The 25,908-nt window shown below is 36.3% G+C and overlaps 1 protein-coding gene and 1 pseudogene across 2 annotated transcripts in view; one reads left to right on the top strand and one right to left on the bottom strand.

Moving 5' to 3' along the window:
- Positions 1-25,908, bottom strand: part of PRKCI (protein kinase C iota) — a gene marked incomplete at both ends in the record, with an annotated part of 66,452 nt that overhangs the window by 28,966 nt on the left and 11,578 nt on the right. Inside the window, 3 exons of the mRNA XM_084232205.1 lie at positions 2,045-2,095; positions 3,362-3,451; positions 15,989-16,110. Coding sequence (XP_084088331.1) covers positions 2,045-2,095; positions 3,362-3,451; positions 15,989-16,110 — 263 coding nt within the window. The remainder of the gene's footprint in view (positions 1-2,044; positions 2,096-3,361; positions 3,452-15,988; positions 16,111-25,908) is intronic.
- On the top strand, positions 16,345-18,558 carry LOC311169847 (glyceraldehyde-3-phosphate dehydrogenase-like; annotated as a pseudogene). Its single transcript has 2 exons — positions 16,345-16,359; positions 17,610-18,558. The product of its transcript is annotated as a glyceraldehyde-3-phosphate dehydrogenase-like (transcript).

Below are 25,908 nucleotides of genomic sequence, written 5' to 3'. Positions count from 1 at the left end.
TTCTATTTCTTTGAAGAATGACATTGAAACTTTTATTGGAATAGTATTGAATCTGTATATTGCTTTTGGTAGGGTGGTCATTTTAATAATGTTTATTCTTCCAATCCATGAGCAGGGGATGTCTTTCCATTTCTTTGTGTCTTCTTCTATTTCTTTTAACAGTGTTTTATAATTTTCTTTGTATAGGTCCTTTACCTCTTTTGTTAGATTTATTCCAAAGTATTTGATTTTTTTTGTTTTGATAATAAAAGGGATGGTTTTTTTTTATTTCTTCTTCTTCAGATTTATTGTTTGTGTATAGGAAGGCTACTGACTTTTGCGTGTTGATTTTGTATCCTGCCACTTTACTGAACTGACTGATGAGTTGAATTAGTTTTTCTGTGGAGTTTTTGGGGTTCTCTATGTATATTATCATATCATCTGCAAATAGTGATAGTTTGACTTCTTCTTTTCCTATTTGGATTCCTTGGATGTCTTTCTCTTGTCTTATTGCTCTGGCTAGGACTTCCAGTATTTTACTGAAAAGCAGTGGTGAGAGTGGACATCCTTGTCTTGTTCCAGATCTTAATGGAAATGCTTTGAGAATGATACTGGCTGTTGGCTTGTCATATATGGCCTTTATGATGTTGAGGTATGTTCCTTGTATCCCAAGAATTTCAAGGGCTTTTATCATGAATGGGTGTTGCACTTTGTCAAAAGCTTTCTTGGCATCTATTGATATTATCATATGGTTTTTATACTTTTTTTTGTTGATGTGTTGGGTAACATTGATTGATTTTCGGATGTTGAACCATCCTTGTGTCCCTGGCATGAATCCTACTTGGTTGTGGTGAATTATCTTATGGATACATTGTTGGATTCTGATAGCTAAAATTTTATTGAGGATTTTTGCATCAGTGTGCATCCATTAACAATTCTTAAAGAATTGTGTGCTAAAGTATTTAGAGGTGAAGTAACCACCTACTCTCAAATAGTACAGAATGAAAAAAATAGTGTGTTTGCTATGTATATACATGTGATGGAGGCTTAAGACTAGACAAATTGGGATAGATATGTGTGACAAGACCTCTTGAAGGTGGGGATGGAAATGATTAACATCATCTTTAAACCAGCTATAGAAATAAAATATCTTTAAGTGCAGCTGGAGATGGGGATATGGGAACTGTCAGTCATTAAAAATAACTGCTATAGAAAATATACATAGGCAAGGACCAGAGGTAGGAATATAGAGATTGAGGGTCCTTACAATTAACCCAACCACAACTAGAAGTGATTCACAACAGATTAAAAATTTTATAAAAAATCAACCCCTCCCTCCAAAAGGAACACTCTATCAGAAAAACAACTGCCCTGGCAAAATGCAGTTCTTTTCCCAAGACTGACAGTGTCTATGCAGGCGTCTCTTTGAACAAATTCCCCTTTTTCCCCCAAAAGCAGCAGCAGCAGCTTTCTGCCTACCCACTTATATGCAGGTACTTCTTTTTTCCTTTTTCCTTGTCTTAACCTGTTCTTTTAGAAGGCAGCCTTTGCCTGTTTGAGTCTATGCAAACTTTAGTAATCTTACAGTGTGCTGCTGGAAAGGGAACTCTGCTGGAATGTTTCTCAGAGGTAACCCAAGGACCCTGCTCACTGAACCCCACATCTCATCAGAACATGGGTGTGGTGCACTTACAAAGCCAGAGATAAAGCAAACATGGAAAACACTAACCATTGGTGAACATTGGCAAGGGGTACATGGATACTTTGTTTTCAATGTTGTTTCAACTTCTCTATAGATTGAAAACTCTCCAAAATTAAAAATCAGTAAGAACACAACTAAAAACTAACTTCATTTTCCTTTCAAATGCTCAACAGACAATTATAATATGTAATTAAGAACTACCTGATTTTGATCTAGCAAAGATTAATTTAGGCAGTTGCTAATAATACACTTTAAATTAGACTGACAAAGGGAATCAAGTGAATTAAAAAGTGCTATTTCTGATTTCTTTTCCTTGTGCCAGAAATAACTTTTTTCAAAGATATGAAATACGTAAACACTCACTATCTTCTCCTGGACAGGGCATTCCAGGACGTTCTGGTACACAAGGGAATACTGAAAGGAAATAAACTAAAATTAATACAGCACAATTAAAACATAAATTGCAAAGAAGTTAAACTCAAATATGAAAAAACTGGACCCAAATGTCAACCTCACCCTTCTTGATATAAGATTCTTAACATGTGGTCAGTATTTTTTGAAGGGATGCATTTTACTAAGGCTATATAAAATAAGTTCTAGAAAAGTAAAAGCCATAACAATGAATTAGAAGCTCAAATTACTCATTCTAGTCCCTGTTGTATCCCTAACTGATATTTTTTTGTCCTTAGAGAAATCACTATTATCCCTTAAATCCTGAAAACAGATTTGATACAGTAGAAAAGGAAATAAAACTTAAAATTAACTCTTTAATATTATTCATCAGTCATTTCTTTAAGCATTCATTCCAGTTTAGTTCTAGAAAGACATGACCAAAAAATGTGTAACTTCTAGAGCTCTACTATGATCTCAACAAATTATAGATTCCTTGGGAGCTGCTAAGGCAAATTCCGAAGGTGGAAAAACTCAAACTACTGTTTAAATTTTTAAAAAATACTGTAGAGAAAAAAATAAAGTACAACGGAATAGTGAATTATTATTCACTATACTAGGAGGAGATTTATATTTGTTTCAAATTTTAAAAAAGTTCTCTGGCCTAGAGCTCTCAAAACTGTTACATGAAATACTGCCAAAGTGTACCAATTAAATACAGAATTTTAAGTGATTCTACAGGACACAAAAAATTTGAAGGATAGTAAGGGAGAATGAAAAGAGCAGATTTGGAATCAGAATACCACCTAGACTGACAACTCGGGTTTATAATGTAATTGTTACATGACTGCTGAATTTAAGCCTCTTCTTCTATACCACACCACTACCTACCTCTCAGGGTGGTTGACATTTAACACACTGATGTCTATAGTAACTATGTAAATGGTTTCACTGTTAACCCTTCAACAAAAGGACACTTAAGATACCTTTGAAAATTTATATATTACGAAACTGCAAGGAAATGATAGGCTCTAATAGGCTCCCATACTTAAAATCTATTTAAACTTTTCTGTGAAATAATGAAAGAGAATCACATTTTAATATCCAGACAAGCATGAACAAATAACACAAATTTACGGATTGCCTTTTTCTTCTCACATTTGAGAAGCTACTGAATAAAGACAATTACATAGCTAAAAGAGGAAATGATTAAAAAAATAAGGACTATGTTTTTAAATGGTTAAGAATATAGGATTATTTCTAAAAGAATAAGAAATGACTACTCTTTACCATGAATCAAGAGCTCAGAGTCCTTGTTTAGCTCATAAAGTCTAAAAGCTTCTTCTAATTCCAACTGAGATGATACTGTACATGGGTCTCCTAAAAAACATAAAAAGTCAAGTCAAGTTACTTAATATTCTCCATGATTAGTAAACAATGTCTATTATGTGAAATTTTGAGGAAAAAAATGCATATATACATATAGTAACAATAAAATCTTTTAGGTATTTAGACAATTTCATTCTCTAAAGTAAGTAACATAACTTCCACTTCTATTTCTAAGAATATTGCATGAGGTTCACAGGTACCGAATTTATACATACTAAAAATTTAATTCTCAGTATTGCATATATGCAAAATGTAGCAAACAGAGTTCTACTTTGACCACATTTTAGATGGTTACTGAAATATAACTAACGGCCAGGAACAAGCTTTCTGTTACCTATTTCTTTAAATGACGAAGTGAAAGAGGTTCCATTTGCAAATTATAAATGGTTAGTTTTCCATGTAATAATTTTGTCAAATTTTTCCTTTCACCTGAGAGCCTGCTCAAGAATGTCACAGAAAGAAATCACAGTTAACAAAAGTACTCTGGGCTTCAAAGAGTCCTAATTGAGCTGCTTTTAAACGTAAATGCCTAATTTTAGTGAAGTTACACAGAGAGAAGGAAAAGACACCCCTCTTATCCTGCCAGTCCAATTGAGTCATCCCTAGCAATCTATGAGATGGCACATTTCCTATAAATGGCATTCCTCAAAGAAAAAGTCATTTAGAACATTGAAGGGGAAAAGGAGTAATGAGTTACTGTTTAATAGATAGAGTTCCAGTTTGTGAAGGTGAAAAATATACTGGAGATGGATTTATTGTGGTTAGCCTGGCTATACCTACATTAGCAAAACAAACAAACAAACAAAAAAAAAACCAAAAAACAAAACAAAACAAAACAAAAAAACCCACGAAGTGGTACGGTGCCAGTTCCGGACTTCAGAATGAAGAAGGTCAGGTACCTTTTGCTTTTGTGCTTTTGGGAGTCATCAGTCACTAAGTAAAAATGAGAGGAAACCATTGACAAGAGCAGATTTATACCAAGAGTGAGAGAGAAGCAAGTGTGCCAGCATCATGGGTTCTATCTGATTCTAGATGCATTTGCCATCTGACAGTTGGTCACTACATTCATTGCTTCCAGTGAATCCAGCAAAGCCAGTCAACTCAAGTGCAAAAATTTATAAACCAAAATGGTGGAATTTCATTAAAGCCAGAAAACTTTGAGGTGATTTGTTATGTCACAAACACCTTCCTACCATTTTCCAAGTGGAATCCAGAAAATTGGTGACTCTTATCAACAAAAGCCATTTCACCTGATAACTCTTACCTAATGAGGTAATGTTTCACATTTTCGTCTCCCCCACAAAACATTCATTTATCCCTTTCTCCTTTCCCTTCCCTCTTAACCTCAGAGTCCTCAGGATATTTATTAATGTCTACTAGATTTTGAAAGTGTTTTACGTTATTCAATTATTTGCTATGTAAATGTCCAATATTTGCTTGTATTATTCTAACTCACTTTACTGTATACGATTCTCTCAAATTTCCTCCATTTTGTAGAAAATGGCTGCATTTCATATTTTCTTATGGCTATATGATTCTCTGTGGTCTGTACATATATTTTCTTGATCCAATTATTTGCTGATAGACACTCAGAATGCTTCTATGTCATAGCAATTGTAAATAATGCTGCTGTGAACACTGTGGAACACATGGAGGATTTTGTTGATGGTTTCATAGTCTGTAGATATATACCCAAAAATGGGATAGAAGGGCCATACAATATTACCATTTTTAGTTTTTTAAGGTAAATCCAGATTGTTTTCCATATTGGTTGCACCAGTTCACATTCCCACCAACAAAGTATTAGGGTTCCTTTTTCTCCACATCCTTGCTAACATTTGTTGTTGTGGTTCTTTTAAATGTGTGTCATTTTCACAGGTGTGAAACAGTACCTTACTGTATTGATAGTTTCAATTTGCATCTCTCTTAATAGAAGAGACATTTTTTTACATGTCTTTTGTTTTTCTGGATATCCTCTGGTGAATTATCTCTTCATATCTACTGACCACTTACTCATTTGGGGTTTTTTTTGATCATGAATTGTATGAGTTTTTTATATATGTTATCTATTAAACCCTTATCAGTTATATAGTATGCAAATATTTTCACCCATCCAACAGGGTGGCTATTTAAATTGTCTTTTTTTTTTTTTTTCACGGTACAGTAGCTTTTTAACTTAAGGTAATCCCAATTGTTTATTTTTGCTTTAAATCCCTTGCCACAGGGGTCGAGTCACCAAAAATACCCTTATTGTTGACTATAGTAACAATATTTTCCTCTATGCATTTAATTGTTTTGGTTTTATATCTAAATCTTTAATCCACTTGGAGCTTATTTTTGAGTATGATGTTCGTGAGCAATCCAACTGCAAACTTTCATGTGTGTCTTTCCAATTTTCCCAGAACCATTTATTTATTAAGATTGATTTATTGATTTATTGATTGATTTATTGATTTATTGATTTATTGATTTATACAAGCACTGGGTACAGTCAAAAGTGCAGGAGGGTGAGAGAATTCACCAGAGCCAAAGCGGGGAACAGAACAGGCAGACTGACGAAATACACTGTTGAGGGGAGCAGCAGGCGCTGTAGGAGAGGTCTGCACGCCATGTAGGACCCTCGCCGGTGGCCGGGGATCAAACTGGCTCTGCAGAGGCTGCGGGCAGCTTCGCAGCCCAGTTCTCAACCACTGTGCCACCAGGGGAGGGCCAGAACCATCTATTAAAGAGCCTGTCTTTTCCCATTTTGTGGCCATAGCTGTTTTAAGTGCTGGTATGTATATGGTTTTATTTCTGGGTGTTTGACTGTTCCATTGATTTGTGTATCTATTTTTGGATCAATACCATGTCGTTTTAATACTGTTGCTTTATAGTAAAATCTGAAGTCAAGTAACTTGACGCCTCCATTTCTATTCTTTTTTTTTAGGGTTGCTTTTGCAATCTGACGTCTTGTATGGTTCCATATATATCTGATTAACAAAAATATTGCTGGGGGCCCCCCTGGTGGCGCAAGAGGGTAAGATGCAGCCTATGAAGCTGTCCGCAGCTACTGCAGCATGAGTTCAATCCCCGGCCAGGGAGATACCCACATGGCGCAGCAGACCTCTCCTGGCTCGCCCGCTGCTCCCCTCAGCAGTGTATTTCGGTCAGTCTGCCTGTTGTGTTCCCCACTCTGTCTCTGATGAATCCTCTCACCCTCTACACCTCTGGCCTATATCCCAGATCTTGTATACATAAATAAATCTTAAAAAGAAAAAGAAAAATATTGCTGGTATTTTGATAACGACTGCATTAAATTTGTGTATCATTTTAGGCAGGATAGTCATTTTGGGTATTCCCCAACAATGAGCATGAGCTATCCTTCCATCTCCATATGTTATTATCAACTCCTTTCATAACATCTTGTGTTCTCGCTGTATACAGCCTTATTATCTATTATATTTATTGCTTCTTTCTGAAGCAATTATAAATGGAGTTACTGTCTTAATTTCTTTTACTTCCTGTTGTCATTTATCCATAAAAAGACTGAAATTTATATGCTGACTTTGTAACCTGGTACTTTGTTATATTTGTGTATTGTTTCTAATGATTTTTTGATATTTTGCTTTTAAATTTTTTGATAGTGTATTATCAAAATATCATCTACAAATAATACTATATCAACTGTAAAAAGTAATGGCTTCACTTCTTTTCATACTTAGATCCCCTTTACTTTCTGTGTTTATCTGGCAGCTTTGGCCAAAACCTCTTAAACAGAAGTGGTGGAAATGAGCTACCTTGTCTTGTCTGAACAAAGGAGAAAGTTTTTAGCTTTTCACCATTAAGTAGTATATTGGCTGCTGGTTTGTGGTATATGGTCTTTATTATATTGAGGTAGATTTCTTCTATTCCCATGCTGTTTAAAGTGTTCATCATATATGGGTGCTGAATCTTATCCAATGCTTACTCTACATCTATTACTATCATTTTTTACCTTCAACTTCTGTTGACGTTAATTGATTTACACATATTAAGCCCCTTTAAGTCTACTTTTTTCTTATAGTTGATTTCTAATTTTATAGCATTATAGTCAGAAAAAGTGCTAGGTCCAATTTTGATATTTGTACTTTATTGACTATTGACTGGTATTACAAGATATGATCTATTCTTGAAAATGCTCCATGTGGACTTGAAAAAGAAGTGCCTACAAGTTTTGGGGTCAGGTGTTCTGTAGCTGTCTCTTAGGCCTATTTGGCCTATTTTCCTCATATAGTGATTGTTTTCTTATTTATGCTTCTTACTCTTACTGATCTGTCCATTGCTGTAAGTGGGATACAAAGTCCCGTAGTATTATTGAGCTATTATCAGTATCTTTCTTATGTTCTATTATTGTCTTATGTCTCTCAGTGCTCCATCTTTCATTGCATATGTTTATGAGTGTTATTTAACCTTGTTGCATTAGATCATTTTTTTCTAAAGATTTATTTATTTATGCATATAAGAGCTGAGTCCAGGCCAGAGAAGTAGGCGGGTAAGAGGATTCACCAAAGACAGCATGGTGAGTAGAATAGGCAGACTGACTGAAATACACTGCTGAGGGGAGCAGTGGGTGAGACAGGAGAGGTCTGCTTTGCCATGTGGGTTCCTCCCTGGCCAGCCGGGGATCAAACTCGTGCTGCAGAGGCTGCTGATTGCATCATAGTACAGTGCTGAACCCCTTGTGCCACCAGGGAGGCCTTGTATTAGATCATTAATCATAACATTGCATCTGTCCCCATCTCTTATTACCTTTCTTAATGGGAAATCTATTTTATCAGACATAAGCACAGTTAATCCTGACTTTTATCCCTCTGTGATAAGCTAAAGAGAAAGAAATAACATTCATATCACAGGCAGCCTAGAAGAAGAGGAAGAGAAAGGTATATAAAACTTATTTAAAGAGGGCTTCCCTGATGGCACAAGGGGTTAAGTCCCAGCACCATGAAGCTATCAGTAACCACTGTAGCATGAGTTCGATCCCTGGCCAGGGAGCTACCCCACATGGCACAGCAGACCTCTTCTATCTAGCCTGCTGCTCCCCTCAGCAGTATATTTCAGTCAATAAATAAAGTAAATCAACACCAGTTGATTCTTTTAACATTGTTATAGTTCTATAAATTTTTCCATAAAGCTTAAAATAATTAATCCAAATCCAGTCCATGATTCAAAAATCCAAAACCTAACCATCTTATTTTATGAGCAACCTGGGTAAACCATTTCATTAAGATGGTCCTGAATTCTTTAATTTCAAAGATGAGGCAAAAATTGATTAAATGCTATCTGTAGTAGGCGGGGAGTATCTTAAGGCAAAGGTAATTCAGAAATAAACACAAAACTGCACAAAGGAAAGGATTCTAAATACATATAAATTGAACACCTAAGTTAAGAAAAGGTCATTGAAAAAATAACAAGACTGAAAAATAAGCACAATTCTGCAGGATGATGACAGGATAATGGATATAGTTTCTAAAGTTTTATGACTTTTAAAGTTGATTTAACATTAAATTTGCAACTAGCATCTACAAAATATTAAAAGGCCTATAAAAAACTTTAGGTGGTTGTGTGCCTTGGAGAGAGATGTAGTGTCAATTCATATCACCCTTCATTAGATTGCTACGTGCTCCTAAAGCAAAAAAAAAAAAAAAAAAAAAAAAAAAAAAAAAATATCAGCCAGAGATTACAAGGCTGTCAGTAATATAAATGTTACGCTAACAAATAATATTAGTATGGGGCCTCCCTGGTGGTGCAAGGGGTTAAGTATCAGCACTATGAAGCTCTCCGCAGCTACTGCAGCACAAGTTTGATCCCCAGACAGGGAGGTGACCCACATGGCGCCAGCAGACCTTTCCTGTCTCGCCTGCTGCTCCTGGCAGCAGTGTATTTCAGTCAATCTGCCTGTTCTGCTCCCCACTTTGTTTCTGGTGAATCCTCTCATCCCCCACACATCTGGCCTGTACCCTAGTTCTTGCATGCATAAATAAATCTTTAAAAAAAATTGTATTAGTATGAATTGCCTAAGTAAGGCCTTTAAAAAGGAGCATCAAAAATCTCTCAGAGGCATCCTATAGTGCTCTGTACCCAGGTCCTTTCCCAGGTTCCAAATCCCAGATCTTTTTTCACTTTAGTAAGGTTACTTTTTTGAGCTTCAGTTTCCCTTATGTAAAAAGAGAGCTATTAATAATATCGCAAGGATGCTGGGAAAACTAAAGATCATAGCTGAAGTGATTCAGTATGACCAATCCATTATAGGTGTGCTTTTATTATTGCACTTTGATGAAAAAAATCAAGAATGTAATTAAATACTGTTAAAGTTATCACTATATATATTTATAAAAATAAATTTTTCCCTTTGCTGGATGTTATCTTTTTGCCAGACCAGTATCTATTTGCAGTTGGTTGAAACCTATGCCAGGGCCTCCCTGGTGGCACAGGGGGTTAAGTTTCAGCACTGTGGGGCTGTCAGCAGGCACTGCAGCATGGGTTTGATCCCTGGCCTGGGAGCTGACCCACATTGGTAGACCTCTCCTGCCTCACCGGCTGCTCCCCTCAGCAGTGTATTTCAGTAGATCCACCTGTTCTGCTCCCTGCTCTATCTATGGTAGATCCTCTCATCCTCCCGCACTTCTGTCCTCACCCTAGCTCCTGTATGCATTAATAGATAAGATCTTTAAAAAGAAAAAACAAGCCCAACCTTAAGTCAGGTCAAGTACCTGCTTTTAGTAAATACATAGAGACTGACATTTTTGAATAACCATAAGGACGTGTGCGAACAAGTTAGTGACTATATTCGCATCTATTTTGTTTTTATTGGACTGAACGTCTTTGGTTCAAGTATTACCTCATTGGGCTAACTGCTTAATGCCTGATAAAGCAGGACATACAAGTAAAACATTCCACGCAGAGTCATTCTGAAACAAAGGAGAGGAAAAGCTATTTCTCAAAGCCCACTCTATTACTAAAGTTTGAATTCACATCCTAAAACAAGAATATAACCAGGATGAAATTTGCTCAGTCTAATAAATTTTAAGGTAACAAAATCTGTATATTAACCAGTAGGCCTGTTTTTTTCCCCAATGCATTGACATTTTCTTTTCACCAACAGAAAAAGAGAAGAAAATTAGAGGACTAGACCTCAAAAAGTCTGATAAGTATGCCAGAGCCAATAAGCTGGTACGATGCATAACATGAAACACATATATAACAATAGTTATATTAGATAATTCAAATGCAGTTGAATCAGTGCCCCACATTTGAAATAATCAACACAGCCTAAAACCAAAGTTGGCAAACTCTAACATTTGCCTGAGACAGCAGCACCATACTTCTCTCCCTTACCTTTCTGTTCCCACCATGAGAGTCCCACTGCCACCCTGCCTCTGGGTACTGGGTTCAGAACACTATAAACCACTTGTGAAATCATTATACTGCCCACCTAAAGACTGCACTACTTAAACATTTTGCAAATACTTACCTTTGCAAAAACTGTCCAAGAATGCTATGGAAATCTCTGACAAATGATAGCAAATATACACTATATAATTTTTTAAAGTTAGAAAATGTCAAAGAGTTGGTTGTCTTTATGGTTGTCTTTAATACAAATATGCATTAAAAAGAATGCTATGGTGTTTTGATAGTTATCCTTTCAACATTAGCACTAATCAAAACAATAATGGACTTCTGTTTGTTGCTTCATTTTTCTGCAAATAGAAATCAGTGGTTACAGAAACATATGCTGTCCTATCAAGTAACCCATCTTCAACTTACACTTCTGGAGAAGATGGAACAGTAAGATTTAACCTTACACCTAAAACAAACAAAAAAAACTAAACAAAAAAAGAAAAAAGTGGAAATCAAGTATCAAAGGATTAACTGTTTCTAAGTAATTTAAATGCAATCTAGAACAAAACTCAAAAATATTTATAAGAATTCTTTATAAGAATATGTTCAACACCCATGGAGCCTCCCTGGTGGCACAAGGGGTTATGTCTCAGCACTATCAGCTACTGTCAGCCACTGCAGCAGGAGTTCAATCCCCAGCCAGGGAGCTGACGCACATGGTGCAGCAGACCTTTCCTCTCTCACCTGCTGCTCCCCTCAGCAGTGTATTTCAGTCGATCTGCCTGTTCTGCTCCCCACTCTGTCTCTGGCAAATCCTCTCACCTTTCCACAACTCTGACCTACACCCCACCTCATGTATGCGTAAGTAAATAAATCTTTCTAAAAAAAAGAATATATTCAACACCCAATAAAGCAAAAGTCACAATGTGCAGAACCTGATAAAATATAACAATATAACTAGGCCTATTGTTACTTCAGTAAAAAAAAATAAAAAAGGTAATGAAACCAAACATGTGCTGAACAGTAAAATACTAGGCATGTGAAAAAGCAGGGATATATGATCCATAACAGGAAAAACAGAGACCCTAAATTAACACAGATAAAAGAACTTGAAGATAGGATTATTATAACTATATCCAGCATGTTCAAGAAGCTAGAAGGTATTAAGCAAATGGAAGCTATTTTAAAAGACCCAAATTGAATGTCTAGACATAAAAGCTACAAAGTCTGAAATGAAAATTGCACTTAAATGAGATTAATGGTAGACAAAATATTGGAGATTACTGACCTTAAAGACACAGCAATAAAACCATACAAAATAGAATGAAGAGAAAAAGGCTTAAAAAAAAAAAGCATTGGTGAACTTTACAATTTCAAGAGACATAGCATACTTGTAGCTGCAGTCCCAAAAGGAGATGATTAGTAACAGAAAAAAATGTGAAAATATAATAGCCAGGGGCCTCCCTCATGGTGCAGGGGTTAAAGTCTCAGTGCTATCAAGCTATAGACAGACAGCCTGAGTTCCACCCCTGGCAAGTGAGCTAACCCACATGGCACAGCAGACCTCTCATGTCTCACCCACTGCTCCCCTCAGCAGTGTATTTCAGTAGATCTGCCTGTTCTGCTCCCCACTCTGTCTGTAATGAATCCTCTTACACCCCATACCTCTGGCCTACATTCCAGTTCTTGTATGCATAAATAAATAAAAATAAATCTTTAAAAGGAAATAGTCAAAATATTTTCCAAATCTGATGAAAATTATAAACCATAGAACTAAGGTCAAGAAATCTCAACACAAGAAACTTGAAAAAGGGTCTTCCTGGTGGCGTAGAGGTTAAATCTTAGTGTTATCATGCTATGACAGCTGTGGGTGTGAGTTTAATCCCCAGTCAGGGAGCTACCCACATGGTACAGCAAACCTCTCCTGTCTCCCTACTGCTCGCCTCAGCAGTGTATTTCTGTCGGTCTGCCTGTTCTGTTTCCCACTCTGTCTCTGGTGAACCCTCTCACCTCCCACACCTCTGGCCGGTACCCCAGCTCTTGTGTGCATAAATAAAATAATAACTGCAAGAAACTTAGTAACAATAATTATTACTAGCTCTGTATGCCTAAACCAAAAAAAAAAAAAAAAAAAAAGACTGGCATCAGAATCAGAATTAACCAGGGTAAGATCTTTATGAAAATTTTAAACTTTTAATTGGATAGGGCAAAGGCTACAGTTTTGTAGCCTCCTGCCAGAACATTAGGGCACAATAACTGTTCAGGAAGAAAGAATACAAATTATAAGACTGTTTCATCAAAGAATTAATTTAATGTTCTATGTAACTTTATTAAAATATGCTATTATACCAAGGAAAAATAAACAGCAACCTCCAACATTTAAATCTCTAATAACTGACATCAAACTATGTGATGGAAAGACTTGCTACGAGGCTTTTGTACTGTTCACAAATATTATTTGAGCATACTATTACTGAGTACCGCTCCAGGTACTAGAGTTCCATGGTAAAAAAAACAGACAAGATCTCTGATCTTTAGCATGTAATCTGCGTAGAAATAAAATAAAAAAAATGGACAGCTTCTACAAAAGACTTCTTGGAGGACAGGAAATTTGAGTAAAGACCCAAATGATAAGAAAGACACAACCATATGACAATGTGGGAACAGAACTCCCAGGGCAAAGCCAATACAAAATTCAGGGTACTATAAAAAATTTTAGTGAATTGTCTCTAAATCAATTACACTTTATAAAATGCATTATCTAGTGATTTCTATGTGCACTGATTGAAAAAAGCCCTAAAAAGCAAATTAATAGCAGGTAGTGATCAAGACTGGATTAAAATTAACATTGATTGATTATAAGCATCAACTTATTGATGTTAACTATATTCTATACACTACACTGTTATATAATCTCATTTTCAGGCTGGACATACTGTGAGATATTCACACCATGTATAATTAACAATATTTAAACTAACTTTGCCACAGAGTATGTTAAAAAGTTGTTGAATAAAGATACCATCTTACTTTCATGTCATAAAAATTTAAATTACCACGCTAGCATTTCACTTATTAAAACTGTAAAAATGTTAAAGATTCATCATATCTGAGGTTTGTGAGGGCAAGAGTGAAGGGACACTCTCAATGTTGTAGTGCCATAAATTTAGTTGTGCAATAAATTGCTTTAACATTCTTTAATAGCAAATTGTCACTAGCTACCAAGATTTATGATGTGCACACTCTACAAATCTGCTCCACAGAGCATACCTTAGGGTAGCACATAATTACATATAAAAATGTTCATTACATATTGATTATAGTAGTAAAAAACTAGAAATAGTCCAAATGTCCATCAATGAAATGCCTATGCAGTGTTTTAAAATGGTAATGGTGAAATTCACAACAAAATGAAAAAATGTCCTACATATACATATATGCTGTTAGTTGTTTGTACATGATATAATTCTTCTTGTGTTGAAAAACTGCAAGTATAGGGCCTCCCCAGTGGTGCAGCGGTTCAGCGCTGGCTGCAAAGCTGCCAGCAGCCTCTGTAGTGCCGGTTCGATCCCCGGCCACCAACGAGGGTCCCATATGGTGCGCAGACCTCTCCTGCCGCGCCCAGTGCTCCCCTCAGCAGTGTCCTCCGTCTATTTGCCTGTTCTGCTCCCCGCTCTGGCTCTGGTGAATTCTCTCACCCTCCCGTGCTTCTGACTGTACCTGGTGCTTGCATACATAAATAAATAAATCTTTAAAAAAAAAAAAAAACTGCAAGTATAAATAATGTATTGACACATTTGTATATGCATACAAAATATCTAGAAGTATACATACTAAGCTTTGACCACTGGTTTCCTTAGAACTGTCACTGGAGAAAAACAAAAGGCAAACAGAAGACTTTTTCTAAAATTGCCTAAACATTTGTACTTCTTTTCCCAAATAGTGGACTTGGGTTACCTTAGAGAAACTTTGTAAAATATACTTTACAAAATGAAAATGGGTTTAAGTTTACATGTAGCTTGGAGTGGTTTAATATCTTTCTGGGGCTCTTCATATTAGGCAACAAAGAAATGGCCTCCAATACTAAGCTAAATTTTATAATGTGTTTTTTTCCAAATGAAATTTCACATCCATTATAATTAATAGAAAACCATTTTACAAAACCAGAATATTTAAGGTATCTTTTAACTACACTTCAATGACATTTCATCATATAAAATAAAGTTTAATGTGGTTTGCAAAGTCTTTGAGGACCTAGTCCTATACTTCTCAAACTTTAATATTCATGCAACTCACCTGGGAGTCCTGTTAAAAATGGAGTTTTGGAGTCAGTAGTCTATGGTGGGCCTAAGAGTGCCTTCTCTAACAACTTCCAGGCTACACTTTGAGAAGCTCAGATCTAGCCTAAGTCCATACCTTACCACTTCCCACAATTCAGATTTAAAGAATTATTGCTCTTTCCCACATGCCATATTTTTCATACCTGTGTGCCTTTTTGTATTTTATTATTTATTGTAAATGGTTTCTCCTTCACCTCCTCCACCTCAAATACTTTTACTCGGCTATAGTGAAGTTTAGATCATAGTTCACAGATGTTTCAGGCAGACGTAGATGCTACTTCTTTGTATTCTGCGGTCTCTATACATTTACATTCATTCACATGTTTGTCTCCCTATGATACTATGAGGATAGAAAATGTCTAGCCTCAGCACAGCAGACAGATTCAATAAATGTTTTCTAACTACAAGTCACTAAATATCGAGTTTCTACCACCACCTTTGAGATAATGTTTGTCACAATCACTTTCATTCCATAACATTTTCTTTATAGTATTCAATAAAAAAATCAAATTATTGAAGGTAAGCTCTTACATTAACACATGAGGTAATACATATTCAAAATTAAAGTAAAACATAACACTATTTGATATGTTTACCTTGAAAATGTCAAGTAAAAGTCACCATTTTGGAGTAAGGGGAAAACAAAGATTGTACTCTTTGGTACATTTGAATTTAAACACAAATTTATCCCTGTAAAGAAAATTAAGAATGGCATCAAATTTCTAATGCCTTTCCCCCTCACACTGAGACTGTTAATATATTTTAGAAACAAATGACAGAATAGTATATTAAATCAAATGCTTACACAGGCAGTCCTCTCTTTACTACTCACCTTCCTCATCTATCCATTTCATGGTGAAAAGCTGTTCGTTGTCAAAAGAACACATGTCTCGAACCTCATTGCAAAGGCCCTCAAAGGAGATTGAAGGTTCAAAATGTGTTATCATGATATCCCTAAAAAAGAAAAGGAGTTTTAAGTTTGACAGTGATCAAAATTAGTAACACTCCATTGGCAAAGGAAACTCTATGGGGACTACACCTGAGGGCGTGGGGGGAAGCAAATATTGTTTAAAAATGAACAATGATGTAAAAATTTAAAAAATTAATAGTAAAAAAATTAATAACACTCTATACATTTTGAATGCCTCACAATTTGATGAACTCTAGTTACTTTGTGTGCATATCAACATGCATCATCTTCTAGTAAACTACTGATATCTTTGTAAACTTAAATACATATCAGTATTAAATGATGTTTAAGGGGACTCCCTAGTGGTGCAAAGGGTTGAGACACAACATGTGAGGCTGTCCGCAGCCACTGTGGCACGGGAGTTTGATCCCCAGCCAGGGAGCCGCCCACATGGTGCAGCAGACCTCTCCTGACTCACCCACTGCTCCCCTCAGCAGTGTGTTTCAGTTGATCTGCCTGTTCTGTTCCCCGCTCTGTCTCTGGTGAATCTCCTCTCCCCCTCCCCGCACCTCTGGCCTGGACCCCAGTTCTTGTGTGCGTAAATAAATAAATCCTTAAAAAAATAATGCTTAAAAATAAAAATAATGGATTTGTAAGAAACCTTGATCCACGCCCCCCCCCCCCAATTCAGGAAGCATACCATAACTGTCCTGACAGGTGGTAGTCCACTTTTGCTTTAATGTTATCAGAAACGCACTCTTTTGTGATTCATTGCACACCACAGATGAACAGCCCTATTACTGACAAACTTTCTGCCTTATGTTTAAGTGAAATCTGTTCCAGATATCCTCTCCCCAAAAAGTCTATGCTTGGTTAAGAGATGACTCATCAATAATTTCACAAAGATCTGTTCTCTTACTTAGCCCTGCTTTCTTTAGAATAACCAACCAGAGAACCATCAAATATTCTTTGTATGACATGATTTTTAGATCTCATGCTCTCATTTTTTTTTGCCTCTTACTGAAAAAATTCCCTTTTGCCAAAGTTTTAAAGTACAATTTATATTTTAAGGCATCTTAAACATATAGGATGAATATTAATGCATTTTAAATTTTGGATTAATGTTAGACAAGCAATAAGTATTTAAATAAATCAACCTAACAACTATTCATTGTAAGACTTAAAAGACTTAAAACTACAACAAAATATTTTATTTTTTTATTTAAATATTTTATTTTATATAATTCTTACATCTTTTTTCATCTTTGCACAATGTATGCATTTTCATTTTGGTTATATTCCCCATACAATTGCATGCCCCCCTTATTTTGACTCTAGTCCTTCCACTCCTCACCCCTCACCCCCACCCCCCTGTAGTGTGTCTCTGGTTTATAGTTGCTTGTTGATTTTGATTTTTACTTACAACAAAATATTTTAAAAGACTCTCCGCTACTCCCAGTTCAGACAGACACCTCTTCTCATACAATGCCAATTGCATCTCTGAGACACCATGGTGAAGGTCAGAATGAAAAGATTTGGCTAGGTGACTAGGGCTTTTAACTCTGGCAAAGTGGATACTGTTGCCATCAGTGACCTCTTCTTTGACCTCAACCATACATGGTCTTCTGCATGTTCAGTATGATTCCACCCATTGTAAGTTCAATGGCACAGTCAAGATAGAGAACAAGGAATCTATCATTAATGGAAAGTCCATCTCCCAGGAGCAAGATCTCACCAACATCAAATGGAGTGGAGCTGGTGCTGAATATATTGTAGCATCCATTGGTATCTTCACTACCTTGGAAAAAGCTAGGGCTCACATGAAGGGTAGGGCCAAGAGGGCCATCACCTCTGCCCCTTCTGCTGATGCCCCCATATCTGTGATGGACATGAGCCATGAAAAGTATGACAACCCCCTCAAGATTGTCAGCAAGACTTCCTGTACCATCAACTGCTTGGCCCCTCTGGCAAGGTCACCCATAACATCTTTGATAGCATAAAGGCACTCATGTCCATTCCATGCCATCACTATTACCCATAACACCATGGACCATTCTTCTGGAAAGCTGTGGAATAATGGTCAAGAGGCTATGCAGAATATCACCCTTACTTCTACTGGCACTAACCCCAAGGCTGAAGGTAATATTAACACCATGAAGAACAGTAAACTCACTGGCAAGTCCCTCATGTCCCCACCCACAATGTGTCAGTTTGGACATGACCTGCCACGTAGAAAAAGTTGCCAAGTATGATGACATCAAGAAGGTGATTAAACAGGCATCACAGGGCCCCATTAAATGCATCCTGGGCTATACTGAAGAGCAGGTTGTCTCCTGTGTATCAAGAGTGACACCCATTCCTCCATCTTCAATGCCAAGCCTAGCATTGCTCTCAGAGACCACTCTGTCAAGCTCACTTCCTAGAATGACAATGAGTTTGGCTATAATAACACAGTGGTGGACTTTATGATCCAGATGGCCTGCAAGGAGTAAGAGCCATCGGGACAACCAGACCCATTAACAATACAAGTGAAAGAGAGAGGCGCTCAGCTGCTGGGGAGTCCTTCCCCCACTTTGAAAATCTCCCAAACGTAATCACAGTTGCATCCCAGACACCCTAGAGAATGGGAGGGGTTTAGGGAGCCCTTTAGTCATTACCTTTAGTAAAGTGTAGTTTCAGTTAAACACACTAAGAAAAAGGATTCAAATAAAATTAGAAATGAAAGTGATATTGCAATTGGTATCACAGAAATAACAAAGCATTGAAAGATTCTATTATGAACAAAATTTACCTAGAAGACCTAGAGGAAATCGATAATAAATTTTTAGAAACAAACCTACCACAACTGAATCACAAAGAAATAGAAAACCTGGACTGACTGCAAGTAAGGACTTTGAATCAGTAATCAACAACCTCCCAATGAACCAAAGTTCAGGACCAGAAGACTTCACTAGTAAATTCTACACTTCACTAGGAAATTCTACCAAACATTTGAAGAAGGAAAATGTCCTTCCCAAACTCTTCCAAAACACAAAAAAGAACAGAACATTTCCAAACTCAGTTTATGAGGTAAACATTACCCTGATATCAAAACCAGATAAGGATGTCACAAGAAAAGACAATTACACACCAACATCCCTGAAGAAAACATTATAAGATTCATGTCCTTCCTCTGTTTCACACTCTTCAAATAAGCTCCTTTTGCTCTCATGCAGAGTAAAATCCCTAGCTGAGTCTACAAGATCCTGTGTGAATTGGTCCACGCTTTGTTGCTGACCTAATTCTTCTACCACAAGATAGATAAACTAGTATTCATAGTCCACTATCTACCCTATCTAGAATGTAAGCTTAGTGGAAGTGGGGATTTTGTTTTGTTTATTATATTCCTAGTTGCAAACATAGTGCCTAGCACATAATGGGTACTCAAATATTTGTTGAAGAAAGAAAGGAAGTAAATGACACTGTGTTTGGAATTGTGAAGACACAAGTAGTTGGAACATAGGTCATCCTAAGAAGTAGAAATTAAAATTTTTTAGTCATCTTGAAAAAAGTTAAAACTGCCGAGGGCCAAGCAGAAACATAAAATGGCCATTCTGGTTAGTGGTCTTTTCTAAGCATCCCATATAGTTTGCACCCCTGCTTCTTAGAACTCTCTTGCCTTAGAATTCTCTTGTTTTTCATAACAGTATGTGCCCGGCTTTTTTCCTACTGTTCTGAATATTTAATCTCCAGTCTTCAATCAGGAGATAGTCTTTTTTGTTGTTTTTAACATCCTTGTTTAATTTTTTCACAATATGTGATTTTTCCCCTCAGGTGCGGTCAAGTTTTCCCACAACCAAAGCTCCCTGAGACTTCCACATTCTACCGCTCTCTTTCCCAATCTTCACACCCTTTCTCATATTCATTCTCTGTCATGCTCTCTCTCTGAAGCTTAGTTCACATTCAATTTTTAACTATTGTTTTTCTGTGGGGGTCTATGAAATCTAATTCCAGCTCTGGATGTATACTAAGACTTGGTAATGTGGTTCTAATTTCTATTCTAAACTTGATCCCACCATTCCCAACACAAATATTCTACTAAAGACAACTGGTTTACTAACACCACCTATGTACATAAAAAACTTGGTCATTCAAGTTTTAATCCTGTCATTCCCTGAATTTATGACAATTTATAGAGGGAAGTGGGAACCAGTCTTTAAAGGGAGTTCAATGTCAACGTCCATTAACCTTTTTCGACCACACAGGCACAATGGCCTACACTTCTAAACTTACCCATCATGTACCTCAGGTTCCATCTTTTGCTATTTATCTCATCATATTCTAGTAATACATCCTCAACTAAATTTTAACTGGAAAACAGAAATTCTAGGACTTTTTAATATATTCACATAACTATTAACATAGCAGGAACTCACATATTTCTTGGCTGAACATAGAAGAAATATTTTCAAGGAGAAACCCATCTTCAGGAAAATGTATCTCTGACAAGGAAATATCAGTTTATGTTTCCTTTGTCTATAAACAACTACAGAATACTTAGTATGTTCCAGTTATTTACAAATTTTATCTTATTTAATCTTCATTAACTGTCTAACTAGACAGTAATCCTATCACACAGATTTAAAAAGTGGGGGACAATGGCATATTTGTCAGTGTCTCACAGTTAGGAAATATAATATGAATTCAAATCAAAATCTCATGTTACTTGCGATGCACGCTGTGATCTGACCCTCCCCTTGCTTCCCCTCCCATCCCTAGAATCCCCCATCAGCAGGAAAATTTATTATACGAACTGCTAGGAATGTTGTCACTGGACAATTCCCAGTGATTACTCCTTCAGAGATCTGACTCCTTCAGAGATCTGACTCCTTTGCCTTCTTGGAGCAGCCCACAACCACAGACTGCCTGGATCTAGGGGGTAGAAAGGTCTGAGAAATGACCCAGGGAAAACACTTATTTTCAGAATTCCCCCGAGGTTGAAGTGAGGTTTTGTTTCAGTCTTCAGGACAGCCTGATTTTTTTCCTATCTAACCTTCCTTTCCTTGTCCTCTTTTCCATAGCCATCCATCCCCAGAGTATTCCTGAGTAAACCTCCTATATGCTAATCTGATATATCAGTTTCCACAGAAGCAATGCTCCAATGTACAGTCATTTATCAAATATTTTTAGACAAAAAGAATGAATACAATCAATCTCAGTTTTAAAAGACTGGTTAAATATATAATCTTTATTTTGGAAAATAAATTAGTCTACTATTTTTTTCTATTTTACAAAGAAAAAAATTGCCAGCATATATAAGTTCCACATATTTTATACACATATATGTTTCCCCCAACTATATGTGAAATCCATGAGAGCAGGCACCTTGTTTTGCTCATTGCTGTTGTCACCACTACCTGAATACTGTCTGGCCAGAGTAGACACTCAATTAATATATATTGAGTGAAAAGAGGTGTCCCATATTGAACTCTATGGGAAAACGAGAAAATGTAGAAATAAAAAGCATTCTAGGAAGGGAAGCGGCATGTGAGAGACACTCATAATATAATGGCTAAGATGATGAGAGTTCAAGTCAGAATGCTTGAGTTTGAATCCAAGTTCTATCACCTAACATCTCTATAACCTTAGGTGAGTTGCTTAACAGCTTTGTGGCTCAATTTCCTCATCTATTAAATAGGAAAAATAACATATCATTTGGTATTATAAGGATTTAACAGATTAAGTGAATCAATATTTATAGTACTTAAAATACAGCCTATCCTATAAAATTTTTAAATCTTTAAAACACTGTATAAAAATTCAAGTAATACTTTAAATAGAAGTAGAACCTCATTAGACAGATAAAAATAATACAAATTCCAAAGCAATACAGGGATGTTTCTGTTTTAATATAATAGAAGGAACACACATTTATACCCTTTATCTAAGGGCCCACTGAAATGACAAATTATCAAAATCTTAGAAAACAAAAAATGCACCAGAATAGACCACAAAATATGAGAAAATCCTAGCTAGTTGAAAACAGATGGGATAAAATTGAATGAAAAAACACACCAGCCCCAAACAACAAAGTTAACAGGAACTTTTAAAAGAGCAGCTTTATTGACACAGCTTTTCTTTCTCTAAGTATCTAATCATATTACGTGGCTCTTCAAGTGCTTAACACTTACATGAGCATTCATTATAAATGTTTTCTTAAACTGCTTTAAAGAAAAAAAAAAGTATATAATAATACTGTAGACCTTTACAAGGAAGGCTTATTAGGAAAAGTCAAGATGTGGAGAAAAGTGAATAGAAGTATAAATTTAAAAAAGTCCCCTTCCAAAAGGTAAAACGGTCACTAGTCACAGAGGGCATTATAAACAGAAAACCCTAAAAACGCCACTAAAAATCTGTTGGAGCTAACAAACAAAATCAATATACAAAAAATCCTTGTGTTTGTATGTGCTAATGCCTATCAGAAAGAGAAATTAAGAAAACAACCCAATTTCCAACTGCATCAAAAAGAATAAAACATCTAGAAACAAACTTAACCAAGTTGGTAAAAGACCTGCACAATGAGAACTACAATGCTTTGAAGGAAACTGAAGATAGCCCAAATAAATGGACTGATATTTTGTGCTTATGGTTTGGAAGAACAGTATTAAAATGTCTATACCATTCAAAGCAACCTATAATTCCAATGCAATCCCTATCAAAATTTCAATAGAATTTTTCATAAAAATAAAACAAACAATATTAAAATTTGTATCAGCACGAGTTCGATCCCTGGCCAAGGAGCTACCCACATGGCACAGCAGACCTCTCCTGACTCGCCTGCTGTTCCCCTCAGCAGCGTATTTCAGTCAATCTGCCCGTTCTGTTCCCCACTCTGTCTCTGGTGAATCCTCTCACCCCCCACACCTCTGGTCTGTACCCAGTTCTTGTATGCATAAATAAATAAATCTTTATAAAACAAAAAACAAAATAGAAAGACAGCTTACAGAATGGGAGAAAATATTTATTAAGTCATTGTTAGGAAAATGAGTAGCCTTTCAAACAGCAGAGAGCCCATACCTTTAAATGCTATGTTTTCCACCATTCAGACATCTAGCAAACAATAGTTGGACCTTGCATTTGCAACAATCTATCAGTTGTGTGGCTATGGGCACTCAACATGTAAAGAGGGCTAGGCAGAGGAATTGCTTTTCTGCCTCTCTCAATGTTAGAAGTCTCTCTTGCTCTGTCTGTCTGCCTTTGTATATGGTCCCGTTTCAGCCATTGAAGGACTGCAAAATCCATGAAAGGTTCCAAAATTCTCTTTTTGTCTGCAAGAACTGACAATGAACTTACCCAACTTACAATGATTGCACAATAGTTATATATATGATAAGAGGTTAACATCCAAAGCATGCAAAAACAATTAAAACTAGCAAAACAAATTTTATTAAAAAATAAGCATACAATCTGAATAGACATTTTTTCAAGAAGACATAAAGATGGCAAAAGGTAAGTAAAAGATGATCAATATCACCAATTACCAGGGAAATGCATATCAAAACCACAATGAGATAGCACCTCACACCTGTTAGAATACCTATTGTCAAAAAGGAAATAATATTGTAAGGATGTGGCCAGAAGACACCTTTGTGCAGTGTTGGTGGGAATATAAATTGTTGTAGCCACTTTGGAAAACAGTATAGAGGTTCAAAAAAATTAAAATAGAACTACCATAAGATACATGTAGCAATTCCACTCCTGGGTATTTATCTGAAGAAAATGAAAACACTAACTGAAAAAGATGTATGTATCAGCATGTTCATTTGTTCATTGCAGCATTATTCACAATAGCCAAGATATGGAAACAATGTAAGTGCCAATAAAGGATGAATAAAATGTGACATATACATATATGTATTCAATAGCTATACATATACATGCAATAGAATATTACTTGGACATAAAAAATGAAATCTTGCTGTTAGTGACTTCATGGGTGGACCTTCAATGCAGTATGCGAAGTGAAATAAATCAAAGAAAAATACTGCACACTCTCACTTTTACATGCAATATAAAAAAACAAACAAAAAGTTCATAGATAACAGAGAACAAACTGGTGGTTACCAGAGGTAAAGGGATGAAGAATGGGCAAAACGGGTGAAGGGGGTTAAATGTACAAACTTCCAGTTATAAAATATATAAGTCATGGGGCTGTAATAACTTAATTAACAGTATGGTTAATACTATATTACATATCTCAACATTGCTAAAGAGTAGATCTTGAAAGTTCTCATTATGGGGATGGATATTAACTAGACTAATGATTATTTCACAATAGATACAAATATTGAATTATTGTAGTGTATACCCCAAATTAACATGTTACATGTCAATTATAACTCAATTTAAAAAGCCTGCTTTCTGGGCCTCTCTGGTGGCACAAGGGGTTAAGTTGCAGCACTATGAAGCTATCCTTAACCAATGCAACATGAGTTTGATCCTCAGCCAGCCAGAGAGCTATCCCACATGGCACAGCAGACCTCTCCTGTCTGGCCTGCTGCGCCCCACAGCAGTGTATATTTCAGTCAATATGCCTGTTCTTTCTCTACTCTGTCACTGGTGAATCCTTATATGCTCCCTCCCAGCACCCCCCACCCCCAACCTCTGGCCTATACCCCAGAGCTCTCATATGCATAAATAAATCTAAAAAAAAAAAAAAAAGTCTGCTTACTAATGGAGAGTCAATACACTATCTAAAATGAATACTTTAAAAATAAAAGCAGGGAACAAGAAAAAAAACAACCCTGAATTTAAAAAAGATCAAAGGGCAGCTCTCCTGCCTGACTGTGACTATGCTGGTGTTTCTCTTCACCAGCCTTCTCCCTTTGCAAAGCAGCAGAGGCAGCTCCTCCCAAGGCTGCCCGCCTCCGTCTATGCAGGCCTCTCTTTTAACAAACCTGTCCCCTTTCAGGGCAGCTCTTTCTGCCCAACTGTGTCTGTGCAACTGTGTCTGTGTCTGTCCTTTTCCTTCCTTTCCTTTTTTTGGATAATAAGCCTGTCCTTTGGATATAAAAATAAAAATGGCAAAGGACTTGAATAGACATTTCTCCAAAGAGGATAAAGAAATAGCTAGCATGCATGTAAACAGACGTTTTAACATTATTGACCATTAGGTAAAACAAAACTCTAAAGATCATCTCATACCTATTAAGCTGGCTACTATTAAAAACAATGATAACAGTAAGTGCTGGCAAGGATGTAGAGAAACAGGAACATTTATGCACTGTTGGTAGGAAGGTAAAATGGTACAGCCACTGTAGAAAATAGTATAGAGGTTATTCAAAATATTAAAAATATAATGTCCATATGATCCAGCAAGTCTATTTCTGGGTATAGATCCAAAAAAATTGAAAGCAAAGACTCCAATATTTATATGCCGTTCACAGCAGCACTATTTACAGCAGCCAAAATATAGAAGCAGCCCAAGTGTCCATGCATAGATAAATGGAAAAAACAAATGTGAAACATACATATGAAGGAACACTAAAATGGAAGAAAATTATGACGTATAAGGTAACATGAATGAACCCTGAAGACCTTATTTTAAGAGTTAACAGGCTGGTAGCAAAAATACAAATACTGTACCATCCACTTAGATGAGGCACCTAGGGTATTCAAATTCATAGAAACTGAAAGAATATGGTTGGAAAAGTCCAGGGGAGAGGGAAGTTAGTTGTTCAGTATGTATGGCTTTCAGTTTTGCAAGATGAAAAAGTTCTAGAGATGGTTGCATAACAATGTGAACAAAGTTAACACTACTAAACTGTACACTTAATAGTTATGATGATACATTTAATGTTATT

Source organism: Talpa europaea, assembly GCF_964194135.1.
Source record: "Talpa europaea genome assembly, chromosome: 4".
NCBI lineage: Eukaryota > Metazoa > Chordata > Mammalia > Eulipotyphla > Talpidae > Talpa > Talpa europaea.
The sequence above is the reverse complement of the archived record's forward strand: the minus strand, read 5'-3'. Positions and strand labels throughout refer to the sequence as shown.